This window comes from Chrysochloris asiatica, unplaced genomic scaffold (genome assembly GCF_000296735.1).
Source record: "Chrysochloris asiatica unplaced genomic scaffold, ChrAsi1.0 scaffold00028, whole genome shotgun sequence".
Classification (NCBI taxonomy): domain Eukaryota; kingdom Metazoa; phylum Chordata; class Mammalia; order Afrosoricida; family Chrysochloridae; genus Chrysochloris; species Chrysochloris asiatica.
The window spans coordinates 17,461,356-17,488,718 of record NW_006408546.1 but is presented as its reverse complement, the minus strand read 5'-3'; the positions used below and the strand labels follow the sequence as shown (position 1 = coordinate 17,488,718).

Here is a 27,363-nt window from a genome sequence, read left to right as displayed (position 1 = left end):
AATGTCTTCTAAGTTCCTCCATTATTCTTCAGTATTGCATACTATATCCTATTGTGTGTATGTATCAAAGTTTGTTCAACCATTCCTCTGCTGATGGCCATCTATTCTGTCCTTTTTTGTCCTATTGTGAATAATGCCACAATGAAAATGGGCTTGCATATATCTATTAGTGCTGTGGCTCTTATTTCTTGACGATATATATGAAGTAGAGAGTTTATTGGGTTATACAGTATTTCTATTTCCTACTTTCTGAGAAAGTGCCATACTATTTTCCACAGTGGTTGCACCATTTTACAGTCCTACCAGCAGTGTAGGAGGGGCTCATACACTCCACAGCTTTTCTAGCACTTGTTATTTTCTGGCTTTTTTGGGGGGTTTTTTTAAACTTTGCTATCAATGCTGGGGTAAGATGATATCACATTGTTGTTTTGATTTGCATTTCTCTTATGACTAGTGATCACAAGCATTTCTTCGTATGTGTGTTGGCCATCAGAATGTCTTCTTCACCTAGTGTCTGTTCATGTCCTCTGTCCAATTTTTATTTGGATTATTTGTCTTCTTCTTATTGAGGTGCTGAAATGTTCTACAAATTTTAGACAGTAATCCCTTGTCTGATATTTCATTGCCAAAAAATTTCCCCAGTCTGTGGGTTCTCTTTTTACACTTTTGTGAAATCTGTTGATGTACTTTAAGTGTCTAATTTTTAGGCAGTCCCAGTCATCTATTTAGTCATCTGCTGCTTATGTGTTTGCAGTTATGTTTGATAGTATATTTATACACTGAATCAGAGCACCTAATTTTTTCACTGATGATCTTTATAGTTCCAGTTTTGACATTTAGGTCTTTAGTCCATGTTGAGTTTGGTTTTGTATATGGTTTGAGACATGGGTGTTATGTCATTCTTTTTTAAATTAATTTCCAGTTTTGCCAACACTAATTGTGTGTATGTCTCTTCCCCATTTAATGCAAAAGTTGGAAACAATTAAGAAGGATTAGTCATTGGAAAATATTCTCTTGGTTATAGAAATGATGGAGATTATATGATAGAGCTTTGCAAAACCATTGACTTACTCATTGCAAATACCTTTTTTCAACAACATAAATTGTGACCATATATGCAGACACTACTGGATGGAATACCCAGGAATAAAAGCTATTATATCTGTGGAAAAAATGACAAGAGAAGCTAAATATAATGAGTCAGAATGATCAGAATAAAGCCAGCGGCTGACTGTGGAACAGATCATCAATTGCTGATATGTAAGTTCTGGCTGAAACTGAAGAAAACTGAAGTCCACGAGAGCCAAAGTACACCCTTGAGTATATCCAACTGAAGCTAGAGACCATCTCAAGACCAGATTTGATGCATTGGGCACTACTGACTAAAGACCAGATGAGTTGTGGAATGACATCAAGGACACCATTTATGAAGGAAGCAAAAGATCATTAAAATGACAGGAAAGAAACTAACACAGACTGAAGTAGAAAACTTGAACAGACCTATAACAAAATACATTGATCAAGTCATTAAAAAACTACCCAAAAAAATCTAGGCCCAGATTACTTTACTGATGAATCTACCAAATATTCAGAGAAGAGCTGACACCAATACAACTCAAATTATTTCAGAATATAGAAAAGGTTGAACAGGTTACAAATTCATTTAATGAAGCAAGCATAACCCTGATACCAAAACCAAGCAAAGACACAACTAAAAAAAAATCAGAGACCAATATCCCTCTTGAACGTAGATGCAAAAAGTCTCAACAAAATCCTAGCCAATAGAATCTAATAACATCTCAAAAAAAAAAAAGAATACATCATGATCAAGTGGGATTCATGGCATGTATTCAGAGATTGCTCAATATTAGAAAAATCATCAACGTAATCCACCACTTAAGTAAAACAAAGGGGGGGGGGAATCACATCATCAGATCAATCAATGCAGAAAAGGCATTTGACAAAATCCAACACCCATTTATAATAGAAACACTCAACAAAATAGGAATAGAAGGGAAATTTCTCAACATAATTAAGGGTTGGACCATAAGGTCAGTGGTTCAAAATCACCAGCCGCTCCTTGAAAACTCTATACAGGGTCACTATGAGTTGGGACAGACTCGACGACACATGATAACAACATACAAAACCAACAGCCACCATTACTCACAGTGGAAAAAAACTAATTATCATTTACCTTGTGAACAGGAACCAAACAAGGCTGCCCTTTATCACCACTCCTATTCAATATTGTGCTGGAAGTCTTAGTCAGAATAATAAGACAAGAAAGGGAAATCAAAGACATCCAAATTGGAAAAGAAGTAAAACTCTGTCTATCTGCAGATAATATTATTCTATCTATAAATACAATGCAATCCCAATCCAGATTCCAACAACATTCTTTAAAGAGATGGGAAAACTAATCACCAACTTCATGTGGAAAGGAAAGAAATCCCAGATTAGCAAAGCATAACTAAAAAAGAACAGAATAGGAAGCCTCTCACTTCCTGATCTCAAAACCTACTACACAAACACAGTAATCAAAACAGCTTGGTACTGGTACCACTGAAAACACAGTGATCAATGGAACAGAACTGAACCCAGAAGTAAATCCATCCGCCTATGCTCAGTTGATCTTCTAATCACCTGGAATTATTAATGCGTCTTGAGTGTATGTTGATCAATTTCAGAAGTTGGTAAAAATCTGTACACAGCCAGGAGCAGTGGAAGGAGGATGCCTGTCTGTGTCGGGTTAACGCCATTCCAGTGCCTACTTCCCAGCATCGTACGAGTGTCTCATTCATCTATTGTCTCATTCCTTTACCAGTTCAACAAGCATCTCATAGTGCTTACTGTCTGAGAGGGAGCCCGGGTGGTGCTGTGGATTAAACCTTCAGCTACTAATAGTAGAGTTAGATGTTCAAATCCACCAGATGCTCCTTGGAAGAAAAGTGAGACTCTTTACTCCCCCTAAAGATTTACACTTTCGGAAATCCTGTGGGGCAGTTCTGCTCTGTCCTATGAGTCAGAATCAATTTGGTAGTGGTGGTTTGGATGATTTTAATACTCTGCAAGGCAGTTTCAAAAAATTCATGTGAAAACGCCATTATCTTTGCATTCCATTTTCCCATAAACGTTTTGAAGTCTCTTGTACCTTTGAGTCCCTCTATGTTGCACATGATTCACACACTCAGCTGCCAACCAAAAGGCTGTCGGTTCAAGTCCACCCAGAAATGCCTTGGAAGAAAAGTCTGGCATCTACTTAAAAAATAAATCAGCCATTGGAAAGTCTTATGGAATACAGTTCTATTCTGACAAACATGAGGCTGTTATGAGTCAGAACCAATAACAACTGTCTCGGGGTTTTATTAGGTAGGTTATTTGTGCCCCTATGCCAGGGATAGAGGTACTGAGAAAACTCCCACAATACTACTGCCCTCACAGAGTCCAGTGTAGTGGGAAAGGAAGATCAGAGCTGCCAATCATAGTGTGAATGAGAGTGTATTGTGGTGTGGATGTGTGGCAGGGGAGGAACCCCACTCCAGCCTGGGAGGTCAAGAGAAGATTCCCATAGGAAGTCATCTACAGCTGTACACTGAAGGATAGATGGGGGACTGAGAGGAAGAACAATGTCAAGAGAACAGTATTTGACAAATTTCCTGTAGCCCTGACTCATACCAGGCCCTGGCCTCAAACTTGCAGCATGGAGGCAGCAAGGCATGGAGTGCCCAAGGAGCAAAAAAGGCTGGTGTATTTTAAGGCACTCTGGTAGCACAGTGGTTATGAATCGGGCTGCAAACTGCAAGGTCAGCAGTTCAAAACTACCAGCTGTTCTTCGGGAGAAAGATGAGGCTTTCTGCTCCCGTAAAGATTTACAGCCTTGGAAACCCTGTACAGGGTCGCTATGGGTCGGAACCGACTCGACGGCACTTAAGAACAACAAGATCTTCAGGCAGTAATGGAAACACAGAGCTGAGAGTGAGGAACTGCAGGCAGAGGAGTAGTAGTCAGAGAAGGCACCCTGAAGGAGGACAAGTAAGAATTAGGGTATGTGGGGAAGAGATAACAGCATTCCAGGGAATCACATACCCAAAGGCCCATGTTGCTAAGTACTGTCTAGTTGGTTTTGACTCATAGTGACCCTGTGTAGAGTGTCAGAGGCTATAAATCTTTGTAAGAGCAAAAAGCCTGATCTTTCTTCCATGGAGTGGCTGGTGGGTTCAAATCACTGACCTTGTGGTTCACAGTCTAGTGCTTATACTACAAAGCTATCATGCTTGGGTATCTCCATGTTGTTGGTGGTGGTTGCCATCCAGTCTGTACTGATCCATAGCGACCCAATGTACAACAGAACAAAGCTCTGCCTGCCCAGTTCTGCACCAAGCTCACAATTGTTGTTACACCAGACCTGATTGCTGCTGCCACTGTGTCAATCCATCTCACTGGGGGTCTTCTTTTTCTCTGACCCTCCACCACTTATGGGTGTCCCCAGAGGTGAGAAAAAGCCTAGCTTAGGGTCAGAGGGGTACAATCTGCCAAAACTCGAGTATGGCTGGCCGCCAGAGTGTGGCTGACAAACATGAGAGTGAGGAGAGCTGTTTAGTGGACCTTGCAGCCAGAGCCCTTGCAGAATTGTCTGCTGGGAGAGGTATGGTAAGGCAGAAATCCGTCCCCAAAGCCTAGAGGCTCCCTGGCTCCTAGCTCTCTCTCACCCTACCTCTTTTCCATGGGAACCTTATCTGTGCTCTGGAACTGCAGCCAGAGGGTGAAATTCGGCCACCAGATGTGTTTTGTTTGGCCTGCACAATGTTTGAAAATTTTCGAAAAACATTGCTAGTAATTGCCACAGAATGGAAGATTTCATAGAAAAATCCATACTCTGGCTGTTTATATACATACATATATATAGTAGCGCTGCCGGTGGCGGGAGAAAGATGAGGCTTTCTACTCCCCTAAGGATTTACACCCTCGGAAACCCTGTACAGGGTCGCTATGGGTCGGAACAGACTAGACGGCACTTAACAACAACAACAGCGCTGCCGGTTAATGTGGTAAACTGCAATGTCAGTTTGGGCCGTTAAGGCCGGCAGTTCCAACTGACCAGGTGCTCCTTGGAAACCCAGGACAGGGTCGCTAGGAGTCAGATCCCGACTCACAATGGCACTTAGCAACAACAACAATATATACAGATAAATATAGATATAGGTAGATATAGATGTATATACATATTTTTTTTTAATCAAGATTGCTTAAAATACAGAACACTTGCTTATACATACATGATGTCAAGCCCTAGAGCAGTGTGCAATTACTTGTCTTGGATGGAGCATTCTTCAATTGTCTGTAGCTCTCACCCCTCCCTGTTACTGGAGTTGCCATCAAATAGTCACTCATTGTTTGCCCTGCGGCTTTCTTTAGAGCATGATAGACCCCAATGTCACAGGGCTTTTGTTAGAAACACAAATTCTCCAGCCGCATTCCAACCTGCAGAAGTAGCAACTCTGGCAGTGGGACCAGCAGTCTGTTTCAATAAGCCCTCCAGGTGAGTCTGATGCAGTTACAGTGTGAGAAACATTACCTTGAAAAAGAGAAGCATCTCTCTGTAAAAAGGTGGGAAATGAGTCAATGAGGTAGAGAGGACCAGGTGCCAGTGGCCAGGTTAGTCCATCGTCTGACCCCAGTGGACACTGCCGTCCATGCCCCGACGCACCTAACATTGCTCTGACTTGTGCCCCAAGCTGAGCCGCGGAAGGATCAGGCCTGTGTAGCCGTAGACCAAACAGCTCACCCTTCCACTCTACTCTGTGTCTGCTCATGGGCTGCAAGGATGGTCATTTTGGCAGAGACAGCTGTTTACGATTTCAGGAGCACTTTAATCCACCGCTGCCTGCACGCCTTTGTCTACTAACATGCACGATCCGGAGCCCAGGTGGAGACCACGATCCTTTATTGGATGTAACAGATGTGCACTTTGGCAAGATGAGACTCTTGAGAAAAGGACTCTACATCTTCAAACCACATTTCTCATTCCTGAGTAAGAGGCTCCCTTGCAATGTTCTGGTTCTCAACTCCCCCCAGCATGAGCAGCCTTTGGAGGAGAAGACAGACCAGACCAGGAATCACAGTCATGAGCCTGGCTCTGCGTGGTGGTGGTAGAAGGACTATTTGTCACTGCGCGGAGGACACCAGCTCTGGCTGTTCCTGGACGAGGCAGCTTTGTTCACTGCTGAGTCTGGCGCTCCTCCCCTGGCTGAGGCCCCGCCTTTCCTATCCAGCTCTGAACTTGTGATGACCCCTACACAGAGCCTGCCTTCTGCTTCCAGCTCTCACCCCACCACTGCTTTCTTTGTTTTTATTTAAAAAAGGGAAAGAATTCCAATAGCAAAGGAGCCGTGGAGTGAAAAGGCAAGGACCCTCCCCCCACTTGGCTTCATTCCCACTCTCCAGACTTGGTGGCTGTTAGTTTCTGTCCTGAAGTCTTCCTTGTATATATGAGCTGTGTATTGACCAGTTGATTGGTCAATATCTCTTGCTCAAGTCCAAGAAAACAAAAGAGAAATGGATCCATACTACACACACCTCTGCACATTGTTTTTTTTTCCACTCAGTGATTTTTTTCATGAGCATCTTTCCATGTTCAGCACTTAAGATTTTCTGAATTCACTTTTCAACCTTTTATCTGTTTCTTTCCGTCCATTTTTTCCTTTCATCCATCCAATTATAGATGGTAAACTGTGAAATCCACCAAGCTTACTTTGGTTTACACCCTTACCAGCTTTCTGTTCCTATTCTTGACCCACTGAAGAAATGTCTTTGTTCTTATTTCTAAAAACACAGTGCCAATGGCAGCTTCAACTCGCTGAACCGAAGAGCTGAGCGTGTCTTGGGTTTGGGAGCCTCCCGCGGATTGCCCTGCCCACATTAGGTACCTGTGATCAGTCTGTTCTTTCCTGGCTCTGGACTGGACCCTTTCCTGGATGGAAACACAAGGTCTCTTTCATGTCTTAGTTAAAGTCTCCCGACCTTTGAAATCAGTGTCAGCAGCATGCTTTTGAGGATTACAAAAAGAATTAAAGTAACCCAAATATAATTCACAAAGCAGCTTTCGAAATTCACACTGTTTATTTGGTTTGGTTTTGTGTCAGGCAGGAACAAAGGAAAATAACATTTAAGAAATCCTTACTGTCATGTTTGCACCAAGTACTTGTATTTTTTTTTCCTCCTTTGCCCCCGACAGCAAATGCTGTTCTCTACCTACTGTACCCATTTTACAGAAGCCAATTGGAGGCTCTGAGAGGTGAAGTGTCTTTTTCAGCCCAGGGTTCTGCAGCTGGCTCTTGGCAGAGAAGGACTCTAACTGGTCTGTTTATAAATCTCTCTACCACAAGGTCCTAGTGTGGTGCTGTAGGATAAGCCCTGGACTGCTAACCACAAGGTTGGCAGTTCAAACCCACTAGCCACTCCTTGGAATCCCTATACAGTATCATTATGATAGGACTTAACAACAACCACAAGGTCTACCAGCAGAAACTCTGCTGAGGGCTGGTACCTCTATACCTTATTGTGAGCCTCACCCAAACCTGGAAATTAGGCAGACATTGTGGCTAAGAGGCATGGGGGCATATAGAAGGAATGCTCGGTGTGGAGCCTGAGCATCTAATTTAGAATCCTTTTTTACCTAATTGGCAGAATGACTTTTCATGATTAGACACACTGCCTCTGTTTCCCCTTCTATAAAATGGGTGTCATGGTTACTGCTCTGCCAGTCTCACAAGGCAATTGCTGGGAACCATGATAACACTGAATGGTTTAAAATTAAGAAAGGTGTGCGACAGGGTGGTATTCTTTCACCATTTTAATCAACCTGTATGCTGAGCAAATAATCTGAGAAGCTGGGTTATATGAAGAAAAATGTGGCATCAGGATTGGAGGAAGATTAACAACCTGCTATATACAGATGATAAGGAGCTCTGGTAGCGTAGTGGTTACGAATTGGGCTGCGAACCACAAGGTCACCAGTTCGAAACTACCAGCTGCTCCGTGGGAGAAAGATGAGGCTTTCTGCTCCTGTAAAAATTTACAGCCTCAGAAACCCTGTATAAGATCGCTATGGATCGGAACCGACTCGACAGCACTTAACAACAACATATACAGATGGTACAACCTTGCTTGCTGAAAGTGAAGAGGACTTAAAATACTGATGACGATCAAAGACCACAACCTTCCGTATGGATTGCATCTCAATGTAAAGAAAAAAAAAAAATCCTCACCACTGGACCAATAAACATCTTATCAATGGAGAAGAGATTGAAGTTGTCAAGGACTTCATTCTTCTTGGATCAACTATCAATACTCATAAAAGCAGCAGTCAAGAAATCAAATGACGTATTGCATTAGGCAAATCTGTTGCACAAGACCTTTTTAAAGTGTTGAAGAGCAAAAATGTCAGCTTGAGGATTCAGGTGCGCCTGACCCAAGCCATGGCATTTTCAATAACCTCATGTGCATGCGCAAAAGCTGCAGAGTGAATAAGGAAGACCGTAAAAGAACTGATGTTTTTGAGTTATAGTGTTGGAGTACAATTTTGAAAGTGCCATGGGCTGCCAAAAGAATAAACAGATCTGTGTTGGAAGAAATGCCAGAGTGCTCCTTGGAGACAAAGATGGCCAAATTTTGTCTCTTATACTTCGGACATATTGTCATTAGGAACCAGTCAGTGGAGAAGGATATCATGTTTGGTAAGGTGGAGGGTCAGAGAAGGAAAGGAAGATGCCCAGTGAGATGGATTGGCAAAGTGGAAGCATCAGCGGGCTCAAGTGTGGCAACAATTGCGAGGTTGACCCAGGACCAGGCAGTGTTTTGTTATGGTGTACATAGGGTTGCTATGACTTGGTACCAACTCAATGGCACCTAACAACAACAATAGGGACAGTGCAAGGGACTTTGCTTTGTGAAGCCAAAATACTTATGTCTTCAAGGATCCATGGCCCCTTCTGATACCCAAGAATAAGGGGTGAGGCGTAATCACTCATGATGGCCACATGTTTATTAGGTGAGTTATAGTTGTTTCTGACATTCTTTTCTCTCCAGCGTTGTTGTTGTTGTTAAGTGCTGTTGAGTGGTCCTGACTCATAATAACCCTGTATAGGGTTTCCGAGGAGCGGCTGGCTGGTGGGTTTGCCTTGCGGTTAGCAGTCCAGTGCTGATCCTACAGTTACACACTATCAGCACCCCCTTTTTGTTAGAAATCACCCCTTCTTACTTTGTGCATTCTGGTAGACTCTCTTTGCCTATACTAGGATGTTCAGTGTCCCAAGGCCTGCACATGAGACCCAAGCTGGATCAATTACAGCATTTCCTGAATTTTATTTAGGGCCCCTGAGCGAGAGACATGAGTTGTCTTTCCTCAAAGATGAATTAGAGCAAACCTTCTGCCCAACCTTCCATTGTTGCATGGAGAAATCCCATAGAAGGAAAATATGAGATGAGTTCAACAAAGAAGTAGAAATGAGAGAGAGATACAGACATTTGGAGGACCACTGGAATTCCTGACATTAATTCCATTCCAAGACTTAAGCCAATACATACCTTTCTGTTTCCCCACTTAAGCTATTTGAGTTGGGTCCTGTTACTTGTATCTGAAAACATCCTACAACATTCACGGTGCAGAGATCGTGGGTTAAGACCATATAAATTGAGCAGTAGTTCTCAAACTTGAATGTGCCCTACTCCAGAATTCTGATTTGTTTGCTCTAGGGGTGGATCCTGAGAATTTGTTTCTCTAACAAGTTCCCAGGTGATGTTAATTCCATTGGTTTAGTGACTATCCTTTTGATATAACTACTGAGAAAGTATACCAAGATGCACTGGCCCATGCCACGGTCCTTGGGCTTCCTTACAACATGACATCTAGGTTCCAAGAAGGAGAGTATCCAGAGAGCAATGGGAAAGTACTAATATATGACATTTTTATGATCTACCTAGCCTCTGGGAGTCATGGTGTGGTACTTTAGGATGAGCATTGGACTGCTAACCACAAGATAGGCAGTTCAAACTCACTAGCTGCTCTTCAGAAACCTCTATATGCTTTGAGTCACATCCAACTTCATGGCACTAACAATAATCATGTAGCCTCTGACGTCCTACAACATTCCTGCCATACTTTATTGGTTGTAGCAGTCAGAAAGACCCACACATGTTCAAGGGAGAAGACACAGACCCCTCATCTTGATGGGGGTGTGGCAAAGTTCTCAAAAATGTACTTTAGAAAAGTTCAATGTGCTACATATCTTCTAAGCGGTTCCCACAGTGCCTGGAAAGTGAAGTGTGATTTGACTAAATTGTGAAGGTCTGTTGTGGTTGGGCTGTTTTGTTTCTGACTAACCTAGGAATCTGTACCAGGGTGGGAGGGGCAGTGCTGCATGATGCCTGGAGCTGGGCCTCCACAGTCAACCAGACATCCAAGGTGGGCCCAGCATGGGAGGCTTGCACACTGGCTGGAAGGGAAAACCCACAAGTGTTGGGGATAGTTCAGGATTTTCCCTTCAGCTTTGCACTCCCCTCCAAAAGTTCTAAATGGAAGGGTCTGAACAGTGGCTGAAAGCCCCTTCCTGAAGTGAGCTCAGTGTGAAAGCCTCCATATTGCCGATCTAACCATCCTACATACTGTTTCTAGGCGCCACCATCCAGTCCCTCTATCCCACAGGACCTGGGACCACAAGAGGAGGGGGTGGGCAGAAGTTCCCATGCCCACAAGGGGTCCTGAGGTTTAGAATAGATGATTGCTGTTAGTGCTCATTTTTTGGAAGATAAAATTGGGTTTAGGGAGTTTATGCCCTTCTCTGAACCACGTGCTCCCATGATCCTCTAGAAGAGAGCCTATACCCCAGGTCTTATTGCCAATATCTCACATGGCTGGGTAATTACTTGAATTGTTGACTTGAGGTTGATTGACAACTCCCTGAAAGGAAAGAGTGTGCCTGATTCACAATAGCCAGTCCCTCCCTGGGAACCATCTTTGAACTTTGTAGCTGTGTTATATAAGTTGAATTGTACTAGAGTTCAGCCTCCTTGTCTCCTCTTGTCCTCCGAAGAGGAGCCCCAGGCAGCTCTCATGCTGTCTGAAATGCCATCATTTATGTTTATCTGGTATCTAGACTCTTACAGAGGTGTTTCATTTAAAAATGCAAATCTTCCATCGGGGTATCAATGAGTTCCTTCCTACTTCCTTTCTCTACTATTCTCACTTCCTCTCTTCTCCCCTCCATTCCTTCCCTTCTTTCTCTAACTATCTTTTCACTGTTTCCCTTCCTTCTTTCCTAACCAACTGAGATCAAAGGGTCCAAGGACAGAATAGAATTACTTTAGGGGGAAACTGTACAAATACAATTGGTGGAAATGCAGAGATGGAAAAGAAACCAGGCTCTAAACCCCCACCTTTGCCAGTCTTACAGTACAACTGGCCCTGCCTGCACGCAGAAAATGAAAAAAAAAAAAAAAAATTCCATCTGACAATGTTCAATGAGTTAGAAAAAGTCATCTTACTTTTTGACTCAGAGAAACTACTTCTGGGAATATAGTCCAGAAAAATCATTCAAAAAAGAAAGAAGAAAAGCAAAACAAAATGGTCTCCATTGGTACCAAGGTGCGGTCATAATCTGTAATAATGCATACAAGCAAAGCTACCATCTGAGGTCCTGCCACTCTCCCACTTTACAGACAGGGACCCAAGGGTCTCACGGCTGGTTAACCACAGTCCTGGGGTCTGACTTCAAATCTCTCTGAGCCCTGAGTTTTGCAAGGTTTATTGACCAAGCTGCCTCCCACTTGTGTTCCAAAAACGTCAAATAAGCCTAGCTAGCTATAGAGGTTGTGAATGAGTTCTGCTGACCCCACTAGCCCCGTTAAGTATTCACTGTGAAGATACTGGGAATGTGTTGATGGGCAGTCAGCCAACAAATCCCACAGGTGCTGCTAACATCCCCCTACCTGCCCACTCCCACCCCGCTCCCTTTTCAATCCCTAATGCTCTGAATAGAAGTAGCTGGGTGGCAATTAAGTGACCAAGAACACACCCAAAAGCTCCTCAGAAGAAAGGCCTGGTGATCTGCTCTGAAAAATCAGCTCTTGAGAAGCCTGTGGAGCATAGTTTTCCCTGATCACTCACCATGATCCCCTTGAGTCAGAATCCACTTGATGACAGCTGGTTAGCTGTGACTACCTCTTGTCTTGAATAACAGTCATCGTAATAATGCACAACTCCTGTGCTTACTAGGTGCCAGTCTTAGCATTTTCCATGGGTTATTTCATTTAACAACTGCAGCATCTCCACACTGATCTCCATTCTACCATCTGACCCATCCTTTACCTTCTCCACCAGAAGTGTTATGTTACTACTATTCCCCGGCTCAGAACCCTCACGGGCTCCCCAGTGCTGACAGATAAAGGCCAAATGGCTGGGTCTGGCACGCCTAAACCCTCTTCTCTTGCTCACACCTTGTGCTTGATCCCATCCTACCATTTGCAGATTCCATTCTCTCTGCTATGTCCATGGAATAAGCTCCCTTGCCTCTTCCGTCAGAGAATAATTCCTGCTTTGCTGACACTACCTGCCTCCTCCTGGCCTCGTTGCCCCTCTTTGCAGTTACTTCTTGTGGGGCACCTGTGAGACTTATTACGTCTGTGAGATATTAGACAGTGGCCCCACACCTTTGTATCTCCAATGTCTAATATGAAGAGCTAAAAAGTTCCCATTAAATGAATGTCACATAAAAACAGCAGAACCTCAAACATTATAAATGGTAGCCAGGTGTCATAGCTAACATAGCTAATGTTTCTTGCATGGCTTAAAATCAGGAAAAGTGTATGTCAAGGTTATATCATTTCACCTTATGTACTCAGCCTGGAGTCCTGGTGTGGTGCTGTGAGTTAATGCGCAGAACTGACTGCAAGGTCAGTTTGAACCACAAGGTCAGTGGTTCAAGCTCACCAGCAGCTCCTCAGAAACCCTATACAGGGTCACTATGGGTTGGAACTAGCTCGAAGGCACTTAGCAATAACAACAACAAAAACAACTCAGTCTGTATGTTAATTCGAGAAACTGGACTGTGTGAAGAATAACACAGCTCATTAGCAAACTACAATATGCAGATGACACAACCTTACTTGCTGAAAGCCAAAACGATGTGAAACACAGATGAAGATCAAAGACTATAGTCTTCAGTATAGATTTCACTTCAATATAAAGAAAACAAAAATCTTCACAGCTGGACCAATAAGTAACATCATGATAAACAAAGAAATCAATGAAGGTGCCAAGGATTTTGTTTTACTTGGATCCACAATCATTGCCATGGAAGCAGCAGTCAAGAAATCAAGCAACGTATCCCGTTGTGTAATTCTTTTGCAAAAGACCTCTTTAGTGTTAAAAAATCAAAGATGTCACTTTGAAGACTAAAATGTGCCTGACAATTCTATGATGATATTGTCAGTCCCCTCAAATGCATGAGAAAGTGAGTAAGGAATGCCAGAGGATTGATACCTTTGAATTATGGTATTGGTGAAGAATGTTGAAAATACCATGGACTACCTGTAGCACTAGACTGCTAACCGCAAGGATGGTGGTTCAAACCCACGATCTATCCCTTGGAAATCCTACACAGGGATGCTATGAGTTAGAACTGATTCAACAGCAACTTAACATATCTTGGAAAAAGTACAGCCAGAATGTTCCTTAGAAGTAAAGTACCAGTGTTTTTCCTATATTATACATGAATAAAATGAGGCACCTTATAGAGATATTTTACTTGTCTGTGATCAGATAGTTAGCTAGTGGAACTAGAATTTGAACCTATCTGACTCCATATTGCAGCCAAAGAGATATGTCATAGTTATTTTAAGGCAGGGGTGGGGACTGTCCAGCCCGTGGACTGTATAAGGCCCACAAGATCATTTGACCTGGCCCTGCCTAGGCATCTGCAGTTCCAGACATCACATTTGTTGTTGTTGTTGTTGTTATGTGCCATGGAGTGGGTTCCCACTCATAGCGACCCTGTACAGAGTTTCCAAGGCTGTAAATCTTTATGGGAACAGAAAGTCTCATCTTTCTCCTGCGGAATAGCTGGTAGTTTTGAACTGCTGACCACGAGATTAGGGTAAGTCAATTAATGTTTTTCCAAATATAGCAGGCAAATTTTTAAGTTGATAATTTTTGTACAGCCCATGAATTATATTAAAATTTTGGCAGAAAAAAGTTTCCCCACCTCTGGAGGGTCCAAGCTCTGGCCTAGTTTCTCTGAGATTTGCTTATTCTAACATGGAAAGGCTAACCCAATTAAGAAGTGATAGTTTGGAAAGAATCACCAGCCCCAAAGGAGTGAGGTCTTCATGACATCCCACTCTCCCCAACAACAGAGGCCTCACAGCTGGCTGAGAGCCCCAGCTTTAAGGACTGAAAGCAGCTGTGCCTGGCCCTTATTTGTCCACAGCCCAACTCCCTGCAAGGCAGGGGCCTGGCCACCCTTACCAGTTCAGTTCTGTGGCTTAGCCACCATCTTTGGAATCCCACCCCGCCACTTACAAAGTGGATGACCTTAGGCAGGTTATTCCACCTCTCTGTGCCTCTACCTGCCTGTAAAATGGAGATAATTGTGCAGTAGGGGTACTTCTTGGGGGCACTGGTGGTACAGTGGTAGAATGCTCACCTTCCATGCTGAAGACCAGGCTCGTTTCTCCAGCAATACACCTCACGTGCAGCCACCATCACTGGAGGCTTGTGTGTCGTTATGATGCCGCATAGCTTACAGTGGAGCTTTCAGACTGAGATGCACTCGAAGGAAAAGTCCTGGAAATCTTCTAAAACTCAGTCCGTGACAACTCTGTGGGTCACAGTGGACCATTCCACAACTCATCATGGGGATGACACAGAACCGGGCGGTGATTGGTTCCCTTGTGCATGGGGCATCATGAGTTGGGGGTCAGCTCAACCAGAGAAGACCTCCTTCCTGGTGAGGATTAGATGAGCCATGTGTGGGAAAGGACTGCACTGCAAATTGCTTGATCAATACCAGCTGTTCTTACTACTCCCTCCCCTCTGTGGACTTGACTTCCAGAAGATAACATTCTGGTGGTGGTCACAGATGTGAACGGCCATCTGGCTATCCAGAGAAGAGCTAGCAGGGAGGAAAGGACAAATACCCCTCCTCACCCACAGAGAACAGGCTGTGTGAAGCGAAATGCAGAGGGAACTTCTTCCTACAGAGTATTTTATATGTCCAGTGCTGAATTGAAATAGTTCCTTGGAACCCTTGTTTCCTCTCATCCTGATGACTCTTCTGTGGTAGAGCTTATTCGCTCCATTTTGTTTATTAGAAAATAGAGACTCAGAGAGGCAGAGTAAATTTCTCAGGGTCACCCAGCTAGAAAGAGGTGGAGACGGGATTTAAGCTCAGATCTGACGGTATCTAAGGTGTGTCATTGGGTTCCTCATGAATGCCCACTCAGGCAAAAGGAGCTGCTATCTGGTAGTTGGGCCTGCAGCCAGCCAGGTGTTACTCATCAGCCAAGGCTTCCAGCACACACACAATGCCACGTGGGAACTTATGCTCCAGGTGGGGCTGTGGGTTCAGAGTAAGGTAGAAGGAATGTGAGTCTTGTCTCATACTTTTACTGACTGTGTGACCCTGGGCTGGGTCCCTAATCACCTTGAACCTCAGTTTCCTAACTATAAAATAGAAAAATGATATCCACTTCCAAGGATGGCTTACAAGTTATGTAAAAAAAAATGGGGAAAGCTCCTGACACATAGTAGAGAGTCAGGAAATACATTCTTAGAGGCTTGGACCCAGTGTCACTTATTAGGAGTTACGAACCTCAGGGTCAGCAGTTTGAAACTACCAGCTGTTCCACGGGAGAAAGATGAGGCTTTCTGCTCCCGTAAAGATTTACAGCCTCAGAAACCCTGTGCAAGGTCACTATGAGTTGGAACCGACTCCATGGTATTTAACAACAACAATATTTGGAAGAAGTCCTGGTGTGATGCTATAGGGTAAGCTCTGGACCACAAGGTCACTTTGAGCCTCAAGGTCAGAGTTCACGCTCACCGGTCACTCCTTGGAACCCCATACAGTTGGAACTGACTCAACAGCACTTAACATCATCAGTCTATGGAATTTCCCTAGTGTGGCACTATAGGATAAACATGGGACTGCTAACTGTTAGGCTGGCAGTTCAAACCCACCAGTCGCTCCTCAGAAACCAGGCTAGCAGAATCACTTTGAGTTGGAACTGACTGGAGGGCATTTAACAACAGTCTACAGAAGAATAAACCACTGCGTTGCTTGGGCTATTCCATCTTAAAAGAGAGCCTGCAAAGTGGCAAGAGTCCCCTTAGAGTTTTCTGCTGTTTACTCATTTATACTTGCATTCATTCAGCAATTTAGTGATGTGCCATTTTCTCTGCCACAAGCTCAAAGGTGACCATTGGGACTCCTGTAGCAAACATAAGGGTTCCAGCCTCCAAGTGAAGTTCCTGAGTGGCACCGTTAAGTGCTCAGCTGCAAATTGTTAGGTTGGAGGTTTGTGTCCACCCAGAGTTGACACAGAAGAATGGCCCAGTGACTTGCTGTTGAAAAAGCCATTGAAAACCTTGTGGAGCATAGTTCTTCTCTGACACAGTGGGGTGGCCAGAGTCAGAAAGAACTCCACAACAACTGGTTAGGTTTCATTTTATTGATTTATTTATTTTTTGACCCTAGGTAGCTCACACAGGTCAAGAGATTCTGACCTGCTCACTCTTCCGGGGTGAGGATGATATGAACCACCTCTAATCTTTGTGGGACTGTTTATTGCTATCTGCCTTGAAAGATAAAAGTAACAGCAGAGACTCCGGCGGAAGGCGGAGGCCCTCTGAACACTCTGGTAGGACGTCTTGCTTTCACCTCATCCTGCAGCCCCAATGGACCTGGTAACTGGCTGAGTTACTGGACTGGCCTAGACAGCAGAGCCAGGCTCTGTCTGCCAGATAAGCTAGCATCTGGACTTTCCATAGCCCCAGGCTTGGCTGGCTGGAGCCACTAAGGCCAGAAGCTAGGAGGAAGAGAGGTTGTGAGTGGCCTGTGGAGTTGGGAGTGCAGAGACCAGTACCCTGGGGGAGGCTGATTCCAAGAGCTCTCAGCCTGGCTAAGCCGATTTAGAAGCCTTCCTTGTACAGCTTCTTTTGTCCCTGACCTGCATTTGGGCCTGGGGTTCCATGGTCCTCTCTTTACTTCTTAACCTAACTCCTGTGGTGTTTTCTGGTTCCCACTCCAGCATTACCTCCAACAGGACACCTTCCCTTATGGGCCTCAGCCCCACTTCGATTTTGATAACCTCTGGCACCTGCATTTACCCTGCACTTTCCAGTCTGCTGGGATTCTTTTATCTGCTTGTTTTCTCCCATTGTCTGTGGGCCCTGAAGGGGTGGGATGAGGGACTCTCCTTACTCCTGGCACCCCGAGGCTAGCAAGTAGGGGGAGGTATAGAATTCATGACTGCTGAATGTTGCCCAGAACCAGACTGCAAACTGTTCCCCCCAGATCCTACCCACCATTTCCAGGGTCACGTTAGATCAGGGCACTCTGGTCTCTCTGGTCAGATTTCATCTCCCTCCTTCATGTCTGGTGACTTCAAGGCTTCAGTCTCCACATCTGTAAAACGGGAAGAAGAGTACCCAGTCCATGAAGTTGCAAGCATTTTATTTCATATGGCATGTAATTTGCTTAATACTCTGCATGGCTCAAAACAAGTACTCAGTGTGTGTTGTCATGGTGATGGTGGTCACAGTGCTGATGACAGCGATGCTGTCACTTCCACTAAGAAGTCTCTCCTAAACCTTGCCTTGTCAGACTGGGTTGGTTGACCATCCCCCATCCCAGCACAGGTCACAGGGGTGTCATTGCCAGTCTGTTTGACTGTCTTCTCCACAGACTGAGCAGTCCATGGCAGAGCTGGGGTCCAGTCCTCCCGGTCGAGCTCCAAATATGTGTGACATTCCAAATATGTGTGGAATGAATGAGTGCAATTCCTCATGTACCCTGTGACCTTCCCCATCCTTCATTCCCACCTTCCCATCCCAAACTTTGGCCTCCATGGACCCTGAGTTCTCTGATGGTGTCCTCTTTTCATATTGATTTTTCACATAAAATATTAAGAAGATGAGTCTTACCCAGAGTACCTTTTTGTGTGTCCTAAGAAGTATTCTATTGTTTGTTGTTGGCTTCTCTCTGGCATTCTTACTCTTGCTCACAGATGCCTTCCTGGTTCGTAGCATTTACTTCTAGCAGTTTTTATATCTCTAATTACTCGTTCACATTTTTAGGGCCATATTAATTTAGTTTTAATCTGCTTTTAGTGTGAAGTTGGCTTTCCTCCCGAATGTGCTGATTTTAGATAATTACCAGCCTGCTAGAGCTATGACAGTTCCTCCCACTCACTCAGTGGGCAGACCTGGAACTTGGCAGAAAAAACAGGGTTCAAACCATGACTCTGCCCTTGACCCCCCGGGTGACTTGGGCTGTTCAGTTAATATAAATCTAAGGAGCTCTGGTAGTGTAGTGGGTACGAATCGGGCTGCTAATCTCAGGATCAGCAGATAAAACTACCAACTGTTTCATGAGAGAAAGATGAGGCTTTCTGCTCCTGTCAAGATTTACAGCCTCAGAAACCCTGTACTCATAGGGTCGCTATGAGTCAGAACCGATTCCACAGCACATAACCACCATCACCACCAAGTTTTTTAACTCTAAAAAACATGTGGGCATGTGGGAATTCCCAGGACCGTTTCTCTGCTCCCTTGTCCCCTCGTTCCTCCATCACTTGTTCAACACTAGCACTGGAGAATGAGGACACTTGTGTTTGCCCTGGGAGCACGTTTTTGTGTGCCATTGAGTCCATTCCAACTCATAGCGACCTCTCAGGACAGCAGAACTGCCCAATTGGGATCCCAGACTGGGATCTTTATAGGAGCAAATCACCAAGTCTTCTCTACCACAGAATGAGTGGCTGGTGTGTTTGAACTGACCAGCACTTACCCATTGTACCCTCTAAGTGAGGAAAAAGCCATTGCTGTTGAACAGACTCTAATTCAGGGCAACCCCTTGTGTGTCAAAGTAGAACTATGCTCTACCGAGTTTTCAATGTCTGGGATCTTTCAGAAGTAGTAGATGGCCCAGCCTTTTTTCCAATGCATCTCTGGGTAGACTTGAACCTTCAACTTTTCAGTTACCATTTGCATTACCCAGAAAGAAGCCCTCTTTAAAAGCAAACCCTGGAAAGAAAGGTCAGTTTGCATCATTTAATGATTCTGTATAGAAAACACCTGTTGTTGTTGCTAAGTGCCGCTGAGTTCCAACTCATAACAACCCTATGTAGAGTTTCCTAGGAGCAGCTATTGGGTTTGAACTGTCCACGTTGTGGTTCGAAGTCCAGTGCTGATCGTACTGTACCCCCACAGTTAAAGAGCATGAACTTTGGAGTCAGACAGAAGTCAGTCCTGGTGCTGGCCCTGTGGGTGAGTCACACCACCTCCTTAAACCTGGGTCTGCAACCACAGAGACAGACAAGATTCAGTCCTTACTCTTGGAAGTAGGTCACAGCAGAGGGGAGCAAGGGAGCCATCATTCCTCTGCTCTTTGGAGTGGATAGTTTGGGCAATTGGGAGTTTTAAGGAGTGTCACAAACTTTGTGGCAGCCAAAATGGGTCCCACCACTCATAGGTCATACCAGGTCACTGCCAAGAGATGTTTCCATTTAGTGGTCATTGTCTGTCACTGTTAGTACCAGTCACCAGAAGGGGAAAGTGGACCTTGCAGCATCCTTGGGACACATACACTCACGCTGCCTATGGGAACTGGGTTTTCTGTGTCACTAGTCCCCTTACTTTCTAAGTGGTTAGGAACTGGAGAATGGCTTTTTAAGTGACAGCCTCTTGTCAATATGGTGCGAGACAGGCTTCATTCATCTACTGATGCATGTCTCTCTGGGAAAGCTGCTGACGAAACCCAAGTGTTGAAAGTTAGTCTTAGTTTTTAATAGAAAAGTTTGACTAGCTTCCTTGTACACCTAGTCCAGCCCATTGGCAGACACTTAGGGGTTCCTGGATGAGTAAAGGAACTCTGGTGGTTCTATGGTTAGACATTAAGCTGCTAACTGTAAGGTCAGTGGTTCAAACCCACCTGCTTGCTACTGGTGTGTTGCAGTGGGTTCATGCGCTAGACTTCCAAGTCAGTTTGAACCACAAGGTCAGTGGTTCAAGCTCACCAGCCACTCCTTGGAAACCCCTGTACAAGGTCACTATGAGTCATAACTGACTCAATGGCACTTAACACACTTAACAACAACTCCAAGATGAAACTGTATGTTTCATAAAGATTTATAGTCTCAGAATCCACCCAAAGGCAGGGGTGTCAGTGGATGGATGAATAATCCTTCAGATTTTCACTGGCGGAATCACAGTGGTTCAGTCTGCAACTAGTCACAGAGATGCTACAGAACCAGGCATCGTTTCATGGCTGGCAGGGGCTCACTAACTACAGTCGCTCACAACAACAACATGGGTGTACATTCCCAGTGAGGAGATGAGTGGAAGGTGGCCGTGCCTCTTGTTTGGTCCTGGATTTGTCTGGGCTTCATTTCCTAGGTGAATGTCCCAGAGTCCATGGCAGAAGGTGGGGGCAGCACGGCCTACCCCCTTGGTTTGTGCTCATGCCCACTCCCACTCCCCCGCCCACTATAGGTATAGATCTGCCTTTCACGTGTGACTAGAAAACCCAGCCAGGGCATCCTTTGGCCTGAAATTCTCCCACTAGATCTTTATAAGTGGATCAAGCAATGGTGAATGTCTGGGCTAGGAAAATGGAATCCATGATCTCTTAAAGACCATTTTAGATTCAGCATCAGTAAGCCTGAATCTTTGTTCCTTCCACTGCTCCTGATCTAGCAAAGGTGAGTGACTTTTTTATGCAATGGTAGGTCATGGAATGAGTTCTTGGGTCCTGGGGAAGGTTGTTATCCAAAGTTACATTTTGTGTCACAAGAAAACCCGTCACCAATGTTTGCTACCCATCCCTCTTTCAACATTACTTATTTCCATAGTTACTTTCATCGGTTTGCCAGCAATAGCCCCTCCCTGATTCCTTACCCTCCAGTTGTGTTCCTTGGGCAATTCTAACTCTCTGGGAAATGGCTGTTTTTTTCCAACAAGATAAAAGCCTAACAAGGAAAATATCATCCCACCAAAGGTGAGCATGGGGCAGTGAAGTGGGAGAACTAAATTACATTCTTGGAGTTATCACAGCTCTCCATGGGGTGTCTCTTGTTCAGCTTAAACAAGGCTCATTAAATTTTCAGGTCAGGAGGAATTGCAGTGCTCCCAGACACCCTGCTCAGCAGGCAGACCCTCTGAGATCTCCTCTGGGATCCCAGTCTCCAGGAAGGGAAGAGCCTTCCGGAAAATTTAGCCTTGATGCATAGCAGCAGGTCTATCATAGTCTCATAAAACCTTTTTTAAAAAAGCTATTGTTTGAATTCAATAAACAAAACTAGAAACCAACTGTCACTGAGTTGGTTTCAACTCACGATGACCCCATGTGTGCAGGGTTACAGTTCTGTTCTGGGTTGCATGAGGTTTCCACAGCTGTGACTTTGGGGTGGGGGTGGGGGGTGGGGCAGATACCAGGCCTGTCTTCCAAGGCACCTCAGGATGGGTTTGAACTACCAACCTTTCAATGAGTAGTCAAGAACTGGGCTGTCTGTACCACCCAGGGACTCCAGTCAATGAGCAAACCTCATCAAAATCCAAGCTCTGGGCTGGGCACAAGGGTGGTATCATAGTAACATTATCTAGTGCCTCCTATGCATTTTGCTTATGTTTTCTCTATCCCTCAGAAAAACAGCAGAAAGTAAATGTTTCCGTTATCTGCTGTGGTGTAACAAACCAGCCCCAAACAATAACAATTTATTCTCAGGATTCTGTGGGTCAATTGGACTGAGAAACATAAGGGCACTGAGTCATACAAATCCCACGTTCCAGTCCAAATGCTTCAGCTGGTTCACTTACCTTCTCTGAGCTTTTCATCTTATCTACATCCAATATGGAGTTCCTGGTGTAGCACTATAGAATAAGCCTTGGACTGCAACCACAAGGTCAGTGGTTCAAACCTACCAGCCACTTCTTGGAAACCCTATACAGAGTCACTATGAGTTGGAACTGGCTCAACAGCTCTTAACAGCAACAGCAACAAAAACAACAACATCCAAGACAGAGAAGACTAGTCTTTGCTCTACCCTACAGACCCAGGATCAGAATCTACAGGAGCTTGGAGTTCAGAAAGTGCTTCGTTTGGAAGTGGATACGGTATTCATGTGTTAGGAAGCCTCTCCTTTGAGAGGTCTGATTTTTAGGGTTCAAAAAGAGGTTACTTGACACTCAAGTAGTCTTGCCAGATCCCTTGGCCCCTCATAATGCCTGCAAGGCTGCTTTTCGCCTTCTTTGGGGTTAAGGTATTATACTGTTTATATCCAAATGACCCCTATTAGAAGATGCCACATGACCTAGAAAGGGTCACTTTCACATTGTTATACAAACAAGTGTGAGCTTTCTGGAGTGCAACGTGACAATACTTATCAAAAGTCTTAGTAATATGCACTCTTCGATATAGCTGTTTCATCTCTGGAAGTTCTAATAAAACAATGCATTGAAAATTACGCTTACAAGGAAGGCTGATTTACAGTAGCTTATAACAGACTCTAAGGAGCTCTGGTAGCATAGTGGTTACGAGTCGGGCTGCCAACCTCAAGGTCAGCAGTTCAAAACTACCAGCGGTTCCATGGGAGAAAGAGGGTTCTGTTCCCGTAAAGATTTACAGCCTCAGGAACCCTGTGCCAGGTTACTATGAGTCGGAACCGACTCCACGGTACTTAACAACAATAACAGACTTCTGGGGTGGTGCTCTAGGATAAGCACTGGACTGAGAACCACAAGGTAGGCAGTTCAAATCCACCAGCCGCTCCTCAGAAACCTCATACAGGGTCCCCCTATGAGTTGAAATCAACTCGACAGCATTTAACAAGTACAACATAATGGAGTAAACAAGCATAATGTCCAAGTAATTGGCTAAATGATAGTATACATGTATAAAGCAATACTAGGAAGGTCAGCTCATGGGCAGCGATCTCTGACCAGGCCTCTCTGGATTTAACACTCTGCTCTTGCTCTCTTAATACTTTTTTGAACAAGTAGCATCTCATTTTCAGTTTTCTGTGAGCCCCACAAATTATATGGTGGTGGTGGTATGCCGTGGAGTCAGTTCCAACTCATAGTGACCCTGTACAGGGTTTCCGACAGTCATCCTTAATGTTTACGGACAATATTTGTTGAAGTGGAAAATTGATCATAAGTAAGTTAAATGATCACAGATACTAAACTGTCAATGATGCAATCCTAATTTATGAAAAGGAAATGATGAAATTTTAATTTTGTTTAAAAAAAGAAAAGAAACTTGGATAGATAAAAAAAAAAAAAGCCCCAAACTGTTAAGAGTACTTATCTCTGGAGAAAGGAAAGCACAGGTATTCTGTTTATGATTTAGTTTCTTCTTTGAGCTTTCTTTGTATTTTCCAATGCAGAGGGTGTGAATATGTTCAGTAATTGGGATGTTTCCAGTAGAGGCTGAGTGTGTATATCATAATTGAGAACCAGCGATTCCTTCTTGTGCCTCTGATTAAGTCAGATGCTCTTAGTATGTAAAAAGTAGGCATCTGGGTGAAGGTCAGCTGATGAGCTGATGAGTAAGCCAAGTGCAGGACTGTCTGAGTTTTCCACGTCTATTCTCAGGTTTGTCATGGGCAAGGTACCCGGTAGATGGACATCTTGTCTTATGCGTGACCTGTGGTCATTAGTGGTCTTTCCCCATGATCCATCTCTTCAGACATTGACCACACTGAGTTCTGACTGGAGTCTCTCTGGCTTGGGGTTGGATGTATACCCTGGTGGAGTCTCTGGACCAGCGAGAGAAGCCTTCAGTTCATGCCTCAAATCCTCTTGTGCTCCATTTCTCTCTGGGAACAGTCTCAGGAGCAGAGGGTAGAGTTCCTCTAGGGCCCCTTCTGCCTCCATTGTGTGACTCATCATCCTGACAGCAGAGGGCAGTAGTGATCAGCAAGCCCAGAAAGGAAGGGGAAACGGGAGGTGTTCTGTACAGAGTGTCCCTGCTCACTCTACACCCATTTCCCAGGTTTCTCCTCTCCCAAATCCTGACTGCCCTGAATCTCCACTGAGCATGACAGAGGACACAAGAATCTGAGAACCTTAGCTCTCTAAAGACAAGACTTCTGAGTTAATAGCACCCCCTCATGACAATGAGATCCAAAAACAATGGGACCCAGAGAAGGAATGGATTTTCTCTGAACACATTCTGAGCAAGGCACAGGCTGAGTTCTGGCTCATTCAGTGGCTCATACTGTGGAACTGCCCCATGCAGAATGGCCCAGTCCTATATACAGGGAAAGAGAAGTCACAATCTAGACATTAAGTTCATAGTTTTTGCTGGGGAGACAGCACTCTCTGACCTGTAAATCCCATCATTGTGAATCCTGAGTTCATGAGTGGGCCCTTGCTGCTCCTACAAGTCTGTGAATCTACCCCATAGGCATAGCTGGACCTCCTCCTCCCTGGCAGGGCACACAGAGCTCAGGGAGATGTGAGGACACAAAGGTGGGAGGGGAACAGGATCCTCCCCCACAGCTCCAGGAGCCCACCTGATGGGCTCCCTGAGAGTGTTTGTGATGTCACATTTCTGGGTCTTCATTGCACGGTCCCTAACAGACCAGTCTTTCCCAGCGCCTCATTGTTCTGTTTTCCTCTCCTTCAAGGCAATGTGCCTGGTGTCTGTACCCCAAGCCTCCCCATCCCTGGACACCTGCCTGGACTCCTGTAGTCTCTGGTCTGTAGCTCTGGTGACACTCGACATTTAGGCAGGGGCCTTTGGCTTTGATATCCCATAGGTCTGTGCTTCAATCTGACACTTCCATTGACCATCTTGATGACTTTGGCAAGGCCCTTGATGTGATCTGTAAACTGGAGGCACCAATCTGTGCTTCAAATGAATGGTCACAAGGATTTAGAGACAGCAAACAGAGCCTGAAGAGCAAGCAGTCAGCAAGTAGCTGCCATCGCTCATTCTCCCCAAGGGATGATGGGCAGGGATAGGGTCTTTCTGGTGTCCCAGTACCTAGGATGAAATGTCTGGGAGTGGGCAGGGTACTCTGAGAGGTCTGGCCCTCCTTAGTTGCAGGCAGGAAAGCCACTTCACCCTGTTCACACCTGGGTCCCACCTCCCTTCCCAGCCCCATTCTCTGCCATGGCACTGAGAGCCTGTCCCAGTGGTGTTTTCCTTGCTAACTACCCTTTTAAATGACATTTATGAAGGTTTCCATGAAGTTTAGAGCTGATTTGCAGTCTATAATTAGAGCATGAGGTAGGCAGGGAGTGTTGGGCTACAAATCTATAATGAAATTGACATCCTTGATTATCAAGGTTAGGAGCCTGCCTACTCCACAGCCCTAGGCATTGCTGTTTAGGACTAACAGCTGTGATTCTTGTTTGGCAGACCACGGTGAACTGGGATGGGGACAAGATCGAGTGCGTGCAGAAGGGTGAGAAAGAGGGGCGCGGCTGGACCCAGTGGATCGAGGGCGACGAACTGCACCTGGTAGGTTGCTGAGCTGGATGGACTGGGCCCGGAAGATCTGGTCCAGTTTCTACATGAGTTTTCAGAGTCTAGGAGTTGTCCAATCAGAGAGAGGTAGTGAGGAGTGTATCCAGTAAGTATGAGGCACTGAGCTAGATCCTTTTGCGATTTTTACTCTTCCTATTCCCTCAGCAACCTTATGGGCCAGGTACTGTTATTATTGACCTGTATTGGAGATGAGGAAGGAGTTCTGGTAGCGTAGTGGTTATGAATCGGGCTGCGAACCTTAAGGTCAGCGGTTCGAAACTACCAGCCGCTCCGCGGGAGAAAGATGCAGCTTTCTACTCCCGTAAGGATTTACACCCTCAGAAACCCTGTACAGGGTCACTATGGGTCGGAATCGACTCGAAGGCACTTAACAACAACAACAATTGGAGATGAGGACATGTAGATTCAGGAAGTGTAGATTAAGCAGAATGATTGCACATTAGAAAGGCACAGACCCTAAGTGTGTTCCCAAATGTTCAGTATTTTCACCATGCCAAACTATGGAAGACTAGAGCCGGTGAGAATCCTGTAAGCTCTGAAAATCATTTCAGTCTAGGTTAGGAGGAGAGTTGTCTTCTTCAGTTTGCAGTGGGCGGGTCCCACTCACCCTGCCTTCCAACCTGGGTCTCATGTCAAAACTGCTTCCACTCTGTCCACTGTGAAACAATATATCTACAGATTCCTGGTAAAAACACTGTTGCCATCCAGCCGGTTCTGACGCATGGGAACCTCATGTGTTACAGAATCGAGCTGAGCTCTACAGTCTTTTCTTGGTAACTGTGATGGATGCAGATCACAGACCTGCCTTCCATGGTGCCACTGGATAGGTTCGAACTGCCAACCTATACAAGATCACTATGAGTCAGAATCAACTCAGTGGCAGTCTTATCTTTCCAGAATGTGTTCCAGGTGCTTTTCAAAGCTCAGAACCACAGCACTAGTTCACGGTCCCTTACCTTGTGGTAATCTACTTGAGCTCCCAAATCCAGGCACAGACTCCACCCTGGATTTAGGCCTGAGGGTCTTAGAGCACTTGGTCTATTGACAAGGACACATCAGAGGCCCTGCTGGTGAGCTTTGAGCCACATCTCTTCCCCAGCCAGTTCCATGTATAGTTTGCAACAGAGTCTGTTCTCCACTGGTTCAGTTCAATGGACTTTCCAAGGCATTGGTTAGTTTGCTCCAACTCTTGGGAGAAATTAGCAGCCACTGAGGATTTTCATAGTCCCTGTCCTAGACACACCAAGCCGCAAGTGTGAACTTTTCCTAGCCAATGAAGTGCATCTGTTTATGTTTCAGGAAATGAGAGTGCAAGGTGTAGTCTGCAAGCAAGTGTTCAAGAAGGTACAGTGAGGCCCAGCAGACAGCCCAACCACACCTCCAGGAAGGAGAGGTGCCCATTCCTGCCCCGCAGGCATCTGTTAGAAGAGATGGCCCTTGTCTTTGTCTTTTTCTTTTCATAAAATAAAGCCACCCAAATACAAGTGATCTCTGCTTTAAATCCCCACTGTGTTGACTTCTTCTTCTGGACTTGTGAGGCTGACTTCTCTTATGTCACCCTGGGCAGAAGAGAGAGACTCAGCCACCCACC

The 27,363-nt window shown here is 44.9% G+C and overlaps 1 protein-coding gene across 1 annotated transcript in view; it reads left to right on the top strand.

Moving 5' to 3' along the window:
* RBP1 (retinol binding protein 1, cellular) overlaps positions 1 to 27,125 on the top strand; it is a 32,986-nt gene extending 5,861 nt beyond the window's left edge. The window contains 2 exon segments of the mRNA XM_006846618.1: positions 25,644 to 25,745; positions 27,072 to 27,125. Of these exon segments, the coding sequence (XP_006846681.1) occupies positions 25,644 to 25,745; positions 27,072 to 27,125 (156 nt within the window).
* The last annotated feature ends 238 nt before the right edge of the window (positions 27,126 to 27,363 follow it).